Raw genomic sequence first — 15,000 nt, 5'->3', positions numbered from 1 at the left:
TGTTTCAACTAATATATATATATATATATATATATATATATTTACATGCATACTTTAAATAGAAAAAGCAGTGACGAGTGAAAATTCCGCAAATGATAATAATAATTAGAAGCCTAATGCTTATAAGCGATCACCGTGTATTGGTTAAAGAAAACAGTCTTATAATGGGCCATACAAGCCCCCAACGAACTGATACCCACCTTTTTCCGTCGAGAGCTTATATATTTGAATATTACTTTATTTTCTGTAGCCAATACCCTGTGATCACTGTAAGCTCATGATTATCATAGTTATTATTCTTATTAGTAGTAGTAGTAGTAGTAGTAGTAAGGTGGCTCGCAGGGTACAATGTTTAGCGGTATTTCATCTGCCGCTACGTTCTATGTTCAAATTCTGCAGAGTCGACTTTGCCTTTCATCCTTTCGGGGGTTGATAAATTAAGTACCAATCAAGTACTTGACAGTCACCCAAGCACGCCGGGAGAAATGTTTATGTGTAATTCACGCTTCGCTACGTTCTGTGTTCAAATTTCGCCGAGGTCGACTTTGCATTTCATCCTTTCGGGGTCGATAAATTAATTACCCGCTGAGGGCTGGGGTTCGATGTAATCGACTATCACGCGACCCCAAATTTTGAGGCTTTGTGCTTATAGTAGAAAGGATTATTTACACACACACACACACACACACACAACAACGATATATATATATATATATACACACATATGCGAGGGAGTGCTAAAAAAATTCCTGGCTTTAGATAAAAGAAAATACAGAAGGATAAATTATTTTATTCAACACATTCCCCTCTCAGATTCAGTTTTACTAAGCCTCCGACCAGGCCTTTCGTCTGCCGCTACGTTCTGAGTTCAAATTCCGCCGAGGTCGACTTTCCCTTTCATCCTTTCGGGGTCAATTAAATAAGTACCAGTTACGCACTGGGGTCGATATAATCGACTTAATACGTTTGTCTGCTCTTGTTTGTCCTCTTTGTGTTTAATTCCTCGTGGGTAGTAAAGAAATAGGTATTTTGACTGCCGTTACGTTCCGAGTTCAAATTCCGCTAATATTGACTTTGCCTTTCATCCTTTCGGGGTCGATAAATTAGGTACCAGTTGCGTACTGGAGTCATTCTTATCGACTGGACCCCTCCCCCAAAATTTTGGACCTTGTGGGTAGAGTAGAAAAGAATATATTATGGCGGAGAACTGGCAGAAACGTTAGCACACCGGGCGAAATACTTAGTTGTATTTCGTCTGCCGCTACGTTCTGAGTTCAAATTCCGCCGAGGTCAACTTTGCCTTTCATCCTTTCGGGGTCGATTAAATAAGTACCAGTTACGCACTGGGGTCGATATAATCGACTTAATCCGTTTGTCTATACTTGTTTGTTCTCTCTTGTGGGTAGTAAAGAAATAGGTATTTCGTCTGTCTTTACGTTCTGAGTTCAAATTCCGCCGAGGTCAACTTTGCCTTTCATCCTTTCGGGGTTGATTAGATTAGAACCATTACGCATTGGGGTCAATGTAATCAACTTAATCCTTTAGTTTGTCCTGTCTGTTTAGCCCCCTGTGGGTAATATAGAAACAAATATATTAAAATATATTTAATCTAGTGCAAACATCATCTGATATACAAATCATTAATAGTAAGTTAGGTAGGGCGTATTAATGTTTACATTATGATGGCACACATACACAACGCATATACATATATATAGTCTTTTAATGGCATCAGTCATTAGACGATGCCATTAATAAATACTTCAGCATAGTACATATTTTATCGATGTCTTTTTCTCGAAACAGACAACAGGATACAGCAGGCGATCCCTCCTTATCTGTTAGGATCCCTAGGAGAGATGTTGTTTTTCCTCAGGTCAGTACAAATCAAGTTGAACCGAAATCAAAGTTATTATGGCAATAATGAACTGAATTAATTAATTAAATAGCGTTCGCCCACCGCCAAGGGTTTTTACTGGAGCATATCGTTTCTGATAACTATAACAGCATGTCACTTAATTTTTCGAACGTCTAAGTTGCGTGATTTGAATTTTCTTTTCTTTCAATTTGGTGTCGTTCAAATAGTACCAAATAATTCCTTGGGGCTATGTATTCCACTATACATCGGTGATAATTGTGTTTTGCCTTTGTGCCAATGTTAGAAATGAAAATGTATTACCTTCAACCTCGTCATCATTTTCTCTGTAATCTCTTTCCATTTCATTATCACCTTGTTACCTAATTTATAAAGTTATATCAAGAAATTTTTCTGCAACGTCCAAATTTGCTGTTTCTTGTCCTCCCACTTCGTCTATGTTTTTTCCATACTTCTTGTTAATTCCTTTCATGTAAACGCCTTTATCTTTCACGATGTTCTTTCGCTCACCACTTAACTTCTCTATCTGACAATCTACATTCGGCCAAACTGCGTTCATACATATAGAAGCACGTGCGCGCGGACCTCTACACCCCACTTTTTTTCAGACTAAAAATACTGTAAGAGAATAACTGTATACATTGTAGAATTTATCAATTGATATGAGATTCCACTCTACTACATGAAGGAGTTTTCCTCATCAATTCTTAAGATTAGAATTGTGGGAAGCCTGTTATTTAAACATATACAATTCCTTCATAGTATCCACTTCAGTAATATCATTTTCACTGTATGCTTGTGTTATCATCACTTTTCTCGTCAGTATATTGTCACGTCTTAAGGAAACGAACTGGTAGAAGCGAACATGCAAAATGCTTAGCGGCATTTCTCCATCCTCCATATTCCGAGTTCAAATGCCACAGCGGACGACTTTCTCTTTCAGCCTTTCAAGGTCGTTAGAATAAGGTCGTTAGAATAAGGTCGTTGGAATAAGGTCGTTGGAATAAAGTATTTTGAATAAAAAGTCGTGATGCGTGACAGAACGCTTTCTTCATCGTTGCGTGTTTTAGCATAGCGATATTCCCGTAGGAAACAGAAACATAACTGGCATAGGCCTTGATCTAATATCTAAAACAGATATGACATTGATGGCAAAACACATAGCCTCGTTTTCATCATGCCGTCTAAGTTTGCTAAAACATGGTCCGCAAATATCTAAAGACAAAGGTCCTGCCTGTTTTCACTTTTTGTTTCTTTTTACGGAAGAGCAGATGTACGTTATAAATCAGTATGAGAGCTAGTTACTAGCATTCTTTAGAATTCTGAATTTTATTTTAGGAGTGCATTGCTTAATATGAAAGACCATAGCTCACACCCACCTTTTTTTTCTTTTTTTTTTACTCGTTTCACTCATAGACTTAGTATAACAAATGGACACAGGTATATATATAATATATATATATATATATATATATATACACATTTTTTAGTCTCGTAGTTAAATGTTTTCTGGGTTTTTTTTTACCGAACCGCTAAGTTACGAGGATGTAAACACACTAATACCGATTGTCAATCAGTGGGAAGGGAAACATACAGACACACAAACAAGCAGGCATATACACACGCATAAAAGCATGCATACACACGCGCGCGCACACACACATAAAATACATCAAGTATAGGACATCACCAACGAGTGAAAAATACATAAACTTATAATGAGACAAGTACGGAACAAAATACCAAAAGTAGTCTAACCCCTTCTCAGTTGTCGACTGTTAATTACTCCATATTTCATGCTTTCAACGACAAGATAGGAACCCTTCATAAAACAGCAGCTTCCAGAAATTTTAACAATACAAAATTTGTGGAGAGTTAGAGCTTCGAACGAACGAACAACGACAGAATGGACGTGCAGAGTAAACAATCGACGATGACAAATATTGGGCTTCCAAAGAGATTACGTTCACCAGATTCAGTCACATGGCATTGGTTCACCTGGTACAATAGTAGAAGGAATACGCTTGCCGGAAATGCCGCTCAGTGGGACTGAACCTGAAGCTACATGGAAGAAAAACAGACAAAAATATATTTTACAGCACTTTGAACTTTGGCATACCAACACACCACTTGCTGTCTGTGATCTTTGACATGCCTTTCGTTTATTCCTTTCTACTCTAGTCACACGGCTAGAAATTTTGTGGGAGGAAGCCGGTCAATCAGATCGACCCCAGCACGCAACTGATACTTAATTTATCGACCCCGAAAGGATGAAAGGCAAAGTCGACCTCGGTGGAATTCGAACACAGAATGTAAAGACAGACGAAATACCTATTTCTTTACTACCCACAAGGGGCTAAACACAGAGAGGACAGACAAACGGATTAAATCGATTATATCGACCCCAGTGCATAACTGGTACTTAATTTATCGACCCCGAAAGGATGAATGGTAAAGTCGACCTCGATGGAATTTGAACTCACAACGTAACGGCAGACGAAATACCGCTAAGCATTTCGCCTTGCGTGCTAACGTTTCTGCCAGCTCGCCGCCTTGACTTTCGGTTATTACTCTACCTATGACTCTGCCTACTTTATAAGTCACAGTTACATCTGCCCACTCGCCAAAAGCAGAAAAATAATTAGTTTTATGACCATTAGTTGAGAGAAATAAAAGTATCTTTTGTTTCTTCAGCATGTATTGTTTAGTGGAGGGTTTATCTTAATGTTATATGAAGTGGTGTGCTTTTTTTCAAAAAAAAAATTGTTTTGTGTTTTTTTCTTTTTTAAATCAAGCAATTCACATGATCAGATGCTCCACTTTGTTTTTCACATAAGTGGGTGTACAAGTATGTCTGTAGGGAAAGCGTGTTTACGCGCTATGTAACTATGTACGTGCAGTCACACACGCACATTAAGCGATATTTGATTGGTCTTTTTATAACTTTCTGTTACGAGTTCAAACTTAGGTCAAGGTAATCAACTAGTCTCCTTCCCCAAAATCTCCGGCCTTGTACCTATTGTGTATATATATATGTATGTATGTATATACACACACACACACACACACGTGTAGGTGTATATATATACATGTATGTATATATAAATATATATATTCTTTTACTTTTGCCAAACCACTAAGTTACGGGGACGTAACCACACCAGCATCGGTTGTCAAGCGATGTTGGACATACACACACACATATATATATATATATATGATATATATATGATATATATATAATATATATATATATATATATACGACGGGCTTCTTTCAGTTTCCGTCAATCACAAGGCTTTGACGGCTCGAGGCTATAGTAGAAGACACTTGGCCAAGTTGCCACGCAGTGGGACTGAACCCGGAACCATGTGGTTCGTAAGCAAGCTACTTACCACACAGCCACTCGTACGCCTCTAATATATGTATATGTAATTTATGTATACACTCACCTACATTCATGCATATGAGCTTGTATGTATCTGTTAGTTTGCCTGTCTCGGATAGGTTTTTGGGTGAGGTTTACTTTAACACGCTATTCAACCGACACTCAAACTATGTACCTATATGTATTTTTGTAACATGCATACATACACGCATAGACATACATACACGTGTTGGTGAACACACAGACACACGCACATGCACGCACATACACGGTCACGTATATATAATACCCATGCGTGGGGAGGAGCGTGCGTAGCTGTTTGTTATAAGTATCCTTTAATGGTTTTATACGTTGGACTGTGTCCATAATGAGGCACGGCTTTGGAACAATTTTATTATTATATTCAATAAAATCGGACTTTATGCTTAAGTCCACTTTAAATGTAAAGGACGAATAACTTAACAAAATACTTTTCTTTCACATACCGATTTAGACTGTTATACACACAGACACACACATATAAATAATTTACTAGCTCGTTATTCAGTTGTCCGCTTCTGTGCCTCTCCCGCCCTAATTATCTATTTGACATACCTTCGCCATCATTTAACGTTACGACCACCTCTTTTCCACCCAACACACGCACACTGTTACCCTGTATTAACATTTAAACCCTACTGTAACTTCTATATATCAGTTATATTATGTCACCAACTCAGCTGACGCCCTCTATACAAACCCAACGTGACTGACATTTACCAATATCAACACATAGGTACAGAACGCAAACACATACATACACGCACACACACACACAAATTTAACAGTCATACATATATATACGCACAACATATATCCCCATATATTTTGTATTCTGTATCACACACATATATAGTATATATGCATACTATATTTGCATATATGTATACATACGTGTATATATATATATATATATATATATATTATATATATATATATATATATATATATAGATATATATATATGGTGTGTGTGTGTGTGTTCTTATAAGTGTGCGTCTATCTCTGTAAACTCTCTCTCTCCCTTTAACTATCTGTGTATATGTATTTATCTATGTACTTAACCATCTATATACATGTACACACACACACACACACACACACACACACACAAACCTACAGGTATATATACGAGTGTGTGTTTTTACATGAGTGTGTGTGTATGGGAAGCTTTAATATATGCAATGATGTACGTAAAACCAGGCCAATTGAGTGTTTGTGTGTGTCTCTCTCTTTCCTTCTCTCTCTCTCTTTCTCTCTCTGAGTTCATATTTGCTGGTACATTTATGTGAGCGTTCACTGAACCACTATATTGACACCTGTATTCACACACACACATTCGCACACTTATTCTCGCCTTCGCACGTACACACTTATTCTCGCCTTCGCACGTACACACTGTCGCACACAGCACCAAACGGCTTATTCCACTCACATATCTTATGCTCATATTCTTAACAAAATGTGCACAAACTGTATGCAAATCGTAAAATACCCACTTACATTGAAACACGCTTCAAGATCCTCACAAACACATATACACAAGCGCGCACATGTCAACTTTTCCGTAGAAAACATCGTTTTTTAGCATAGACAAAACTAGGTTTCTGTCGAATTCTGTGTCCATCAGGACTACAGCACTTCCTTTATCTGCTTCTATAATTGCCAGGTCTTTGTTGTTTTGTGGTTCAATTAGATTTTTCTATTCTAGATAGTTGAAGTTTGAATTAATTTTTCATTTATGGAAAGTATATGGGAAATTTTTACATAAGGTCGCAGAAGTCATCTGTTTTTAACCAGTGATTCATCTTAGTGGTTGTAGTCACTTATTGCTTCTGTAACTCGTAGTTTTCTGCAGAATTCCTAAATAGTGTCTTTAATTTTCATTATACTTAGATCTTTGTGGTGTTGGGGTAAATTTTAATCCTTTAGCGAGTATACTGATTTTGCTGCAAAGAAAGTTTTTTTTTTTTTTGATAAATTTATTACTTTGGGTTTCACCTGTAAGTTTTGTTCCAACGTGTGTCTCTAATTCTCTCCATTCGGTCTAAAACAAAATCAGTTATAATAACTAAAGGATTAAAATATGAAAAGTTATGTGCGGGTTAGAAAGTTTATAGATTTGAATGTTGGTAACGTCTAATTACCTAATAAATTATTGTCAAAAAACTAAAAAGGAAACATTAAAACCAGTATTTAATTTGTGTCAGAATTATGTAGCTTCTTAAGGACGAGGTTTGTGCAAAGAAAGGGTATTTTATTTTGTGTGTTCTTAGTCTTCCAATCTGAAGGCGCGTGACTTTGTGGTTAGGGCATTTGGCTCACGATTGTAAGGTCGTGAGTTCAATTGCCGGCGACGCGTTGTGTCCTTGAGCAAGATACTTTATTTCACGTTCCTTCAGTCCATTCAGCTGGCAAAAAGGAGTAGTGCCTGTATTTCAAAGGGCCGGCCTTGTCACACTCTGTGTCACGCTGAATCTCTCTGAGAACTATGTTAGGGGTACACGTGTCTGTGGATTGCTCAACCACTTGCACGTCAATCTCACGAGAAAGCTGTTCCGCTGATCGTAGCAGCTGGGACCCTCGTCGTCGTAACCGACGAAGTGCTTCTACTAGTCTTTCAATGATCTTCCGTTTTCGTTGTAATCCGAAGCGTTTTCATTTCGTTCGCAATTAGATATAATTGACTATTAAATGGTCATTTTTTTTAATTGCATGTTGTGCAAAGATGGCTTAGATATGATGTCCATGAATATAAAGCTATCTAATGTTGTTGCGTGTCAACGAGCACCACTGCTGTTTATTGAGGTAAGTGTAAGAGCAGTTGACAGGAGAGTGGTGTATTTTTGAACCCAATATAACAGTTAGACTCGTGAAGTTCACTATTTTCTCGTTAAAGTCAAATAAAAAAGAAAACACGTCGAACATTACTAAAATGTTCGTAGGCTTACATACTTGTGCTCTGTTCTTAATAAGGTTTTAATTATAGCGTTTCGTATTATATTATATTCGTATTATATTATATTATCTGTGTTGGTTTATGGATTAGTGTAATAATTGTTTTATTTGAGACATTTTACCTATTATCTGTTTTGTAGTTAATATGTAGTGGACTCAAATAAACCATTTATGTGCGGTTTGTGTATTTTAATAGGCTTAGTGTATGAGGTATTTCTTGCTTTCTATTTATAGGTGTGTTGTTTGATGGCTTATTCGTTTTGTTAGAATACCCGTTGTTGGTTAAGGTTTTTTTTTTTCGGTGAATGTCTTTTTTTCAGTGTTTCGTTTATAGATTAGGATTTTAATTATATTTTGCATTTATGAACACATTTGCTATCTCTCTATAAATAAATGCATGTAGTTTTGTTTATGATATAAATCAATATGATAAATCTGTTATGGACCATCTGAATTTTCATATCTAGGAATGGATACGCGTGATATTGCTAGGATTTATATATATACTTATAGGATTTATATTTATATAGGCGCAAGAGTGGCTGTGTGGTAAGTAGCTTGCTTACCAACCACGTGGTTGGCTTCTTGGGCAAGTGTCTTCTACTATAGCCTCGGGCCGACTAAAGCCATGTGAGTGGATTTGGTAGGCGGAAACTGAAAGAAGCTCGTCATATTATATATATATATATATGTGTGTGTGTGTGTATATGTCTGTGTGTCTGTGCTTGTTCCTCCAGCATCGCTTGACAACCGATGCTGGTGTGTTTACGTCCCCGTAACTTAGCGGTTCGGCAAAAAGAGACATATAGAATAAGTACTAGGCTTACAAAGTCCCGGGGTCGATTTGCTCGACTAAAGGCGGTGCTCCAGCATGGCCGCAGTCAAATGACTGAAACAAGTAAAAGAATAAAAGCCTACTTCTCTAAACATTATATTTTGGCGCAGTGTTGTTCCTTAATATCTAAACGTTTTCTAATATGACGCGTATATTCATATACTGTCCACAAATTTTCTCTTCCGTTTCTGGCCAGTTATTAGCCCGTCTTCTGCTAATACCTCGTAGAAAGTTGCAGAAGTAGGTCCTATATGAAAGCCAATGGCTAATCCATCTTTTAGCGTCTCTGCTACTGAAACGTTGGTAAAGTATGATTCAACTTTGTTAGTTTCTTTTAACATGTATAGTTACTTTCTGATGGTCATACACTGTATCTCTTCACAGTATATTGTTTGATATTATTAACAAACTGTTTAAAGCGGAGAGCTGGCAGAATTTTTAGCACGCCGGACAAAATGCATAGCTGCATTTCGTCCGTCTTTTACGTTCTGTACTCAATTGTCGTCAAGGTCGACTTTGCCTTTCATCGTTTCGGGATCGATGAAGTAAGTACCAGTTGAATACTGGGTCGATCTGATCGACTTTGCACTGTTTTCTCGAAATTTCCGACCTTGTGCTAGAATTTAAAATCATTATCATTGCTATTATGGCGGTTGATTAAGGCGGAGAGCTGGTAGAATCATTAGTACGCCGGGAAAAATACCTATGGGCATTTCGTCTGTCTTTACGTTTTGAGTTCAAATTCCACCGAGGTCGACTTAGCCTTTCAGCCATTCAGTGTTGATAAATTAACAGTGAAACATTGGGGTCGATGTAATCGACTTGTCCACTCTCGCCAAATTTCAGGCCTTGTGCCTTCAGCGGAAAGGATTTTCATGGCGGTGGACTGACAGTCCCCCCAAAATACCTTGTTCCGGTTATATTCCGATTTCAAAGCCCACTGAGGTCATCTTTTCCTTTTATATTTTTGAGGTTGATAAAATAAAGTACCGATGAAGCACTAAGATCGATCCAAGTGCTTTTACGGAAACTATCAGCCTTTCAAATAAATTAGAAACCACCGCCACTACTACTACTACTACTACTACTACTACTACAACAACAACAACAGAAATAATGCTTATTCATACATCGCGATCTCAACTTCACCAGTCTGGCAACTTTCACGTAACTTGTATGCACAGTGGGTGGGTTCGTGTTTTTGTTTTATTTTCAAAATTATTTTATTTGTTTTCGTTCTTTTTGTAAGTAAAGTGTTATTTCAGAGTTGCATTATGTTAATTATTCTTTTTTGGAATTGTGAATGAAGGCGATGTGTTGGAAGAATCGTTAGTGTCAGATCTAGTGGTATATTTGTGTTAAGTGCGAGTCAAAGCCGATTCGTTAAAGTAAAACAAAATGCTTTTCGGAAATGTACTTGAATAGCAAGTGGCCTTTTCTGAGAGCGTGTGCTGGAACGAAAACAATTGCAGCGTGGAAGGTGTTTATAAGCCATTTAAGAAACAAACTAAATCCGTTAGATTCACTTCAACATTTAAATTTAATTTGTCAAAATATTTTCGTCGCTCTGAGACCGCTCTGAGACCGCTCTGAGACCACAGACAAAATTCCGTGCTGAATATTGTCAGAGAACAGGTCGCGGTCTCAAAACGATGAAAATATTTCGACAAATTAAATTTAAATGTTTAAGTGAATCTAACGGATTTTGTGTGTTTCTTAAATGGCTTATAAACACCTTCCACGCTGAAAATGCTTTTCGTTATTTAAATTACGGCTCAAGGCGATCGGTCAACAGAAACCTTAAATTGTTTCAGGGTGGGGAAAATGCGTTGTGATATTTCCCCAGCTCATTATGCTTTGAGTTCAAATCATATCGATACCAGCTTTGCCTTTCATTCTATCAGGGTCGATGAAATTAAGTACCAGTGAAGTAAGGCCATTTTGCACCATTGAAAGAGCATAACCTAGCGGTTAAGGCGTTCCCGTTTATGATTGAAGGGTCTTGGCTTCGATTCTTGGACCGGGCAGTGAGCTATGTTCTTAAGCAAACATTCCATGCTGCTCTATGCCATTCAGCTGTAAATGAGTAACATGCAATAGGCCGACGTCCTGTTCAGGAAAAATATTATGAACACGGTCACTTGTATATCATGGAGACTGTATAACTGCCCCAGGAGTTGATACTAGATTACCTTTACTTACCGTGATATATCTTGAATGATTACTCTTGATTCACTAGGTAATACGGCAGTCATCTTTCTTTCATTAATTTTTTCAACTCTGGGACAGATTAGAGTTCTGTTATAATGTTGTGATTTCGGTCGCTTACCCGCCATAGAACCCGAGCAACCAGCCTTATGAGTCCTAGGACCGGAGTCAAGAATTCCAGACATTGATGATGATGAATTACAAGAGCTAATTTTAACGGCTAGCCATCACATAAAGTATAACACCGTGTGGCGCCTATATGAAAAGTAATTATTTAGCTACAGCCCGGGGTGAGGAATAGGCAGGATCGTCAGGGTCTCGGAAAGAATAATCTGCAGCATTTGTTTTGGCTCCTGACATTCTTATTTGAAATCCCACAGAGGTTAGCTTTTCCATTTCGTCATCCCCAAATGCCGATAAAATAAAGTACCAGTCAAGTAATGAAATTAATTTCCTTATCCGTGCAGAGCCAACGAAAGATGAGAGAAAGAGAGGGGGAGAAATAATATATGCTTCCTATATCCTACCTTTTTTCTAGGTCAATAGCAGCAGGAGAGAAATGAGCGGGGAAGTGATTTCAGAGGGACGATATTATAGGAGATGAAGGATTGAGCATTGCGTTTAGTTTGATGGCAACGAATCTCAGCGCACACGCACACACGCGCACACGCGCACGCACGCACACGCGCACACGCACACACGCACACACACATGTGAAGATAACGTGATGTGATTTGTTCTGTTTAGTTTGTCTTAGGTTGTGCTTAACTATAAATGCCAAAATTATTTATCTACAACTAACTGCTATTGATATACATATATTATTTATTTACCTGTGTATTTTTTATATTTTAGATCCGACTCCTGGCTGCTTGAAAGTTGAAGATGTTGACTTCAAAATTCTGAAGAACACGAATAAGCATGAGACTGACGAGTATTCGATAACATCAAAGGTGAACGACGAGAACGAGAAACAAATCCCAAAACTCGTCTTGAGAAGAGGATTCTCATTCACTGTGGTGATTCGCTTCAACAGACCTTACAATGCGCAAACCGATAGGGTTTCCCTTCAATTTGCATTCGGTGAGTGGCAAGAATTGTTATTATTGAACTGACAAAATCGTTATTACATTGGACAAAATACTCAGCGGCATTTCACCTGTCGCCTCATTCTGAGTTCAAATTCGACGGAGGTCAGCTTTGCCTTTCATCCTTTAGGGGGTCGATAAATTAAGTAACAGTGAAACACAAGGGTCAATGTAATCGACTTGTCCCCTCCCCAAAATTTCAGGACATGTGCCTTTTGTAGAAAGAATTATTATTATTATTATTATTATTGAGTGAGAGAGCAGTGCATGCCATCAAAGTGACACTGGGGTAAAATATACGAAGCCCAATATACCCATCATGACTACCCATCATTATTATTATTATTATTATTATTATTATTATTATTATTATTATTATCATTATTATTATTATTATTATTATTAAGGCTGCGAGCTGGCAGAATCGTTAGCACGCCGGACGAATGCTTCACGTTCAGAGTTCAAATTCCGCCGAGGTCGACGCTGCTTTTCATCTTTTCGGGGTCGATAAAGAAAGTACCAGTGAAACACTGGGATCGATGTAATCGACTGCTCTCCTCCTCCAAAATTTCAGACCTTGATTATTATTATTATTATTATTATTATTAGTAGTAGTAGTAGTAGTAGTAGTAGTATTACTATTATCACTAAGGCAACGAGCTGGCAGAATCATTAGCATGCCGGGTGAAATACTTAGCGGTATTTCGTCTGCCGTTACGTTCTGAGTTCAAATTCCGCGACGTCGACTTTGTCTTTCATCCTTTCAGGGTCGATAAATTAAGTACCAGATGAGTACTGGGATCGAGGTGAGCGACTCTTCTCCTCCCCACAAAATCCAGGCCTTGTGCCTATAGTAGAAAGGATTATTACGGCGGCGAGCTGGCAGAATCGTTAGCACGCTGGGCAAAATGCTTTGCGGTATTTCGTCCGCCTTTAGGGTCCGAGTTCAAATTCTGCCGAGGTTAGCTTTGCTTTTCATCCTTTCGGCATCGATAAATTAAGTACCATTGAAACACCGAGGTCGATGTAATCGACTGGTCCCCCATCCCACCCCCACCCCACCAAAAAAAGAAAATTCAAGCCTTTTGCTTTTAGTAGAAAGGATTATTATTATTATTATTATTATTATTATTATTATTATTATTATTATTATTATTCCTTCGAAATACAGAGTAGGTAAAAATGCACCGGTGTCTTTAGTCATCTGTCAAATCACAACAAGGACCTCAGACAGATAATATTTTCATTAAGATGTGCGCTGTGCCCAATAAGACTGCTTTATACTAGACATTCCAGTTGCCTTGAGAAGTTTTGAAGTTTCAATGGGATTGAGCCCAACGCTCCGATCATCACTGGTATCACTTTTACATTATCCTCTCGCATTCCATAGTCTTGCCATTTCCACTTTCAATTCGGAGTACTTTTTCGGAGTGATTTTTTTTCAACCTCTTTACTCACAACATTCATGTCATTTGGTATGGCTACATCAATGATCTGAAAGCATTTGTCTCTCTTATTCAATATGACAATATCCAGCCGACGGTGTTCGATTACACGATCCCTCTGAAAATCATAGTCCCTGAGTATCGTTACTTTTCTACCCTCCTGCATAACTTTACTTGGTACACGCTCATACTAGTTCTCTGTTACTTCATATTGGTATTTACGGCATAAGAGCCAATGAAGATGCACACACATTTTATTGTGGCGGTGCTTATATTCTTTTTGTACAAAGCTCTCACACCCACTCATCAAGTGAGTCACATTTTCCACATTCTTTCCACAGTCTGCATTTCTGGGTGTCAGAAGTTTTATAGTTGTTATACTTCACTGAATTGGTTGCAAGAGCATGTTCTTGTGCAGCAATGATCAGGCTTTCGACGGTACACTTCAAACCACCTCGCTCAAGCTATGCCCACGATGCTGTATTAACCTTTACGCCCTGTGTATTCCTTTCAAACTGTCCATGCATTCTCATTTCAAGAAGGTCATCTTTTCTCTTCTCCTCAGCTCTTTGGATAAATTCTTCCTTGCTTATCATTTCATTTGCATTTACACCCATATCCTTCGCGGCATATTGTAGCAGGTCTTCATCACTATTTATCAAATATTCGACAAGCGTTCTCCTTTCATTCTTTATATAATTGTCTATACTAATTAGTCCTCTGCCACCATTCTTTCTTTTCATATATAGTCTGTTTACGTTTGTTTTAGGGTCTAGCGCCCCATGACGCGTCATCAGCTTTCTCGTCCTTCTATCCAGTGTTGATATTTCCTCCTTAGTCCATTTGAGGATGGACGCACTATATTTAACCACCGCAACTGTCCAGATATTCATTGCGGTAATCAAATATTTGGCATTCAGGTTGGATTTCAACACCATCTTTGCCATTATTGATACGCCTCGACTTTCATTTCTCTGTGTAGAATGTCATCCAGCTCCAACATTCCTAAATACCTATACCCACAACCGTCGGGTTCACCCATGGTATCTCCTGATGGCAACTGCAATCCGCTGCAGGCAGCTTTCTTCCCTCTTTTCATATTAAGTACTAAGTATTTGGTAATCCCAAATTCCATACCGATGTCCCTACCATACTTCTGGACTG

At 38.1% G+C, this 15,000-nt stretch overlaps 1 protein-coding gene across 1 annotated transcript in view; it reads left to right on the top strand.

Moving 5' to 3' along the window:
- The window catches only part of LOC115211974 (protein-glutamine gamma-glutamyltransferase K), a 114,711-nt gene that overhangs the window by 69,759 nt on the left and 29,952 nt on the right, over nt 1-15,000 (top strand). Inside the window, exon 5 of the mRNA XM_036503138.1 lies at nt 12,159-12,386. Coding sequence (XP_036359031.1) covers nt 12,159-12,386 — 228 coding nt within the window. The remainder of the gene's footprint in view (nt 1-12,158; nt 12,387-15,000) is intronic.

The sequence above is a fragment of the Octopus sinensis genome, linkage group LG5 (genome assembly GCF_006345805.1).
Source record: "Octopus sinensis linkage group LG5, ASM634580v1, whole genome shotgun sequence".
Classification (NCBI taxonomy): Eukaryota; Metazoa; Mollusca; class Cephalopoda; order Octopoda; family Octopodidae; genus Octopus; species Octopus sinensis.
This window is presented reverse-complemented; position numbering and strand designations above follow the sequence as displayed.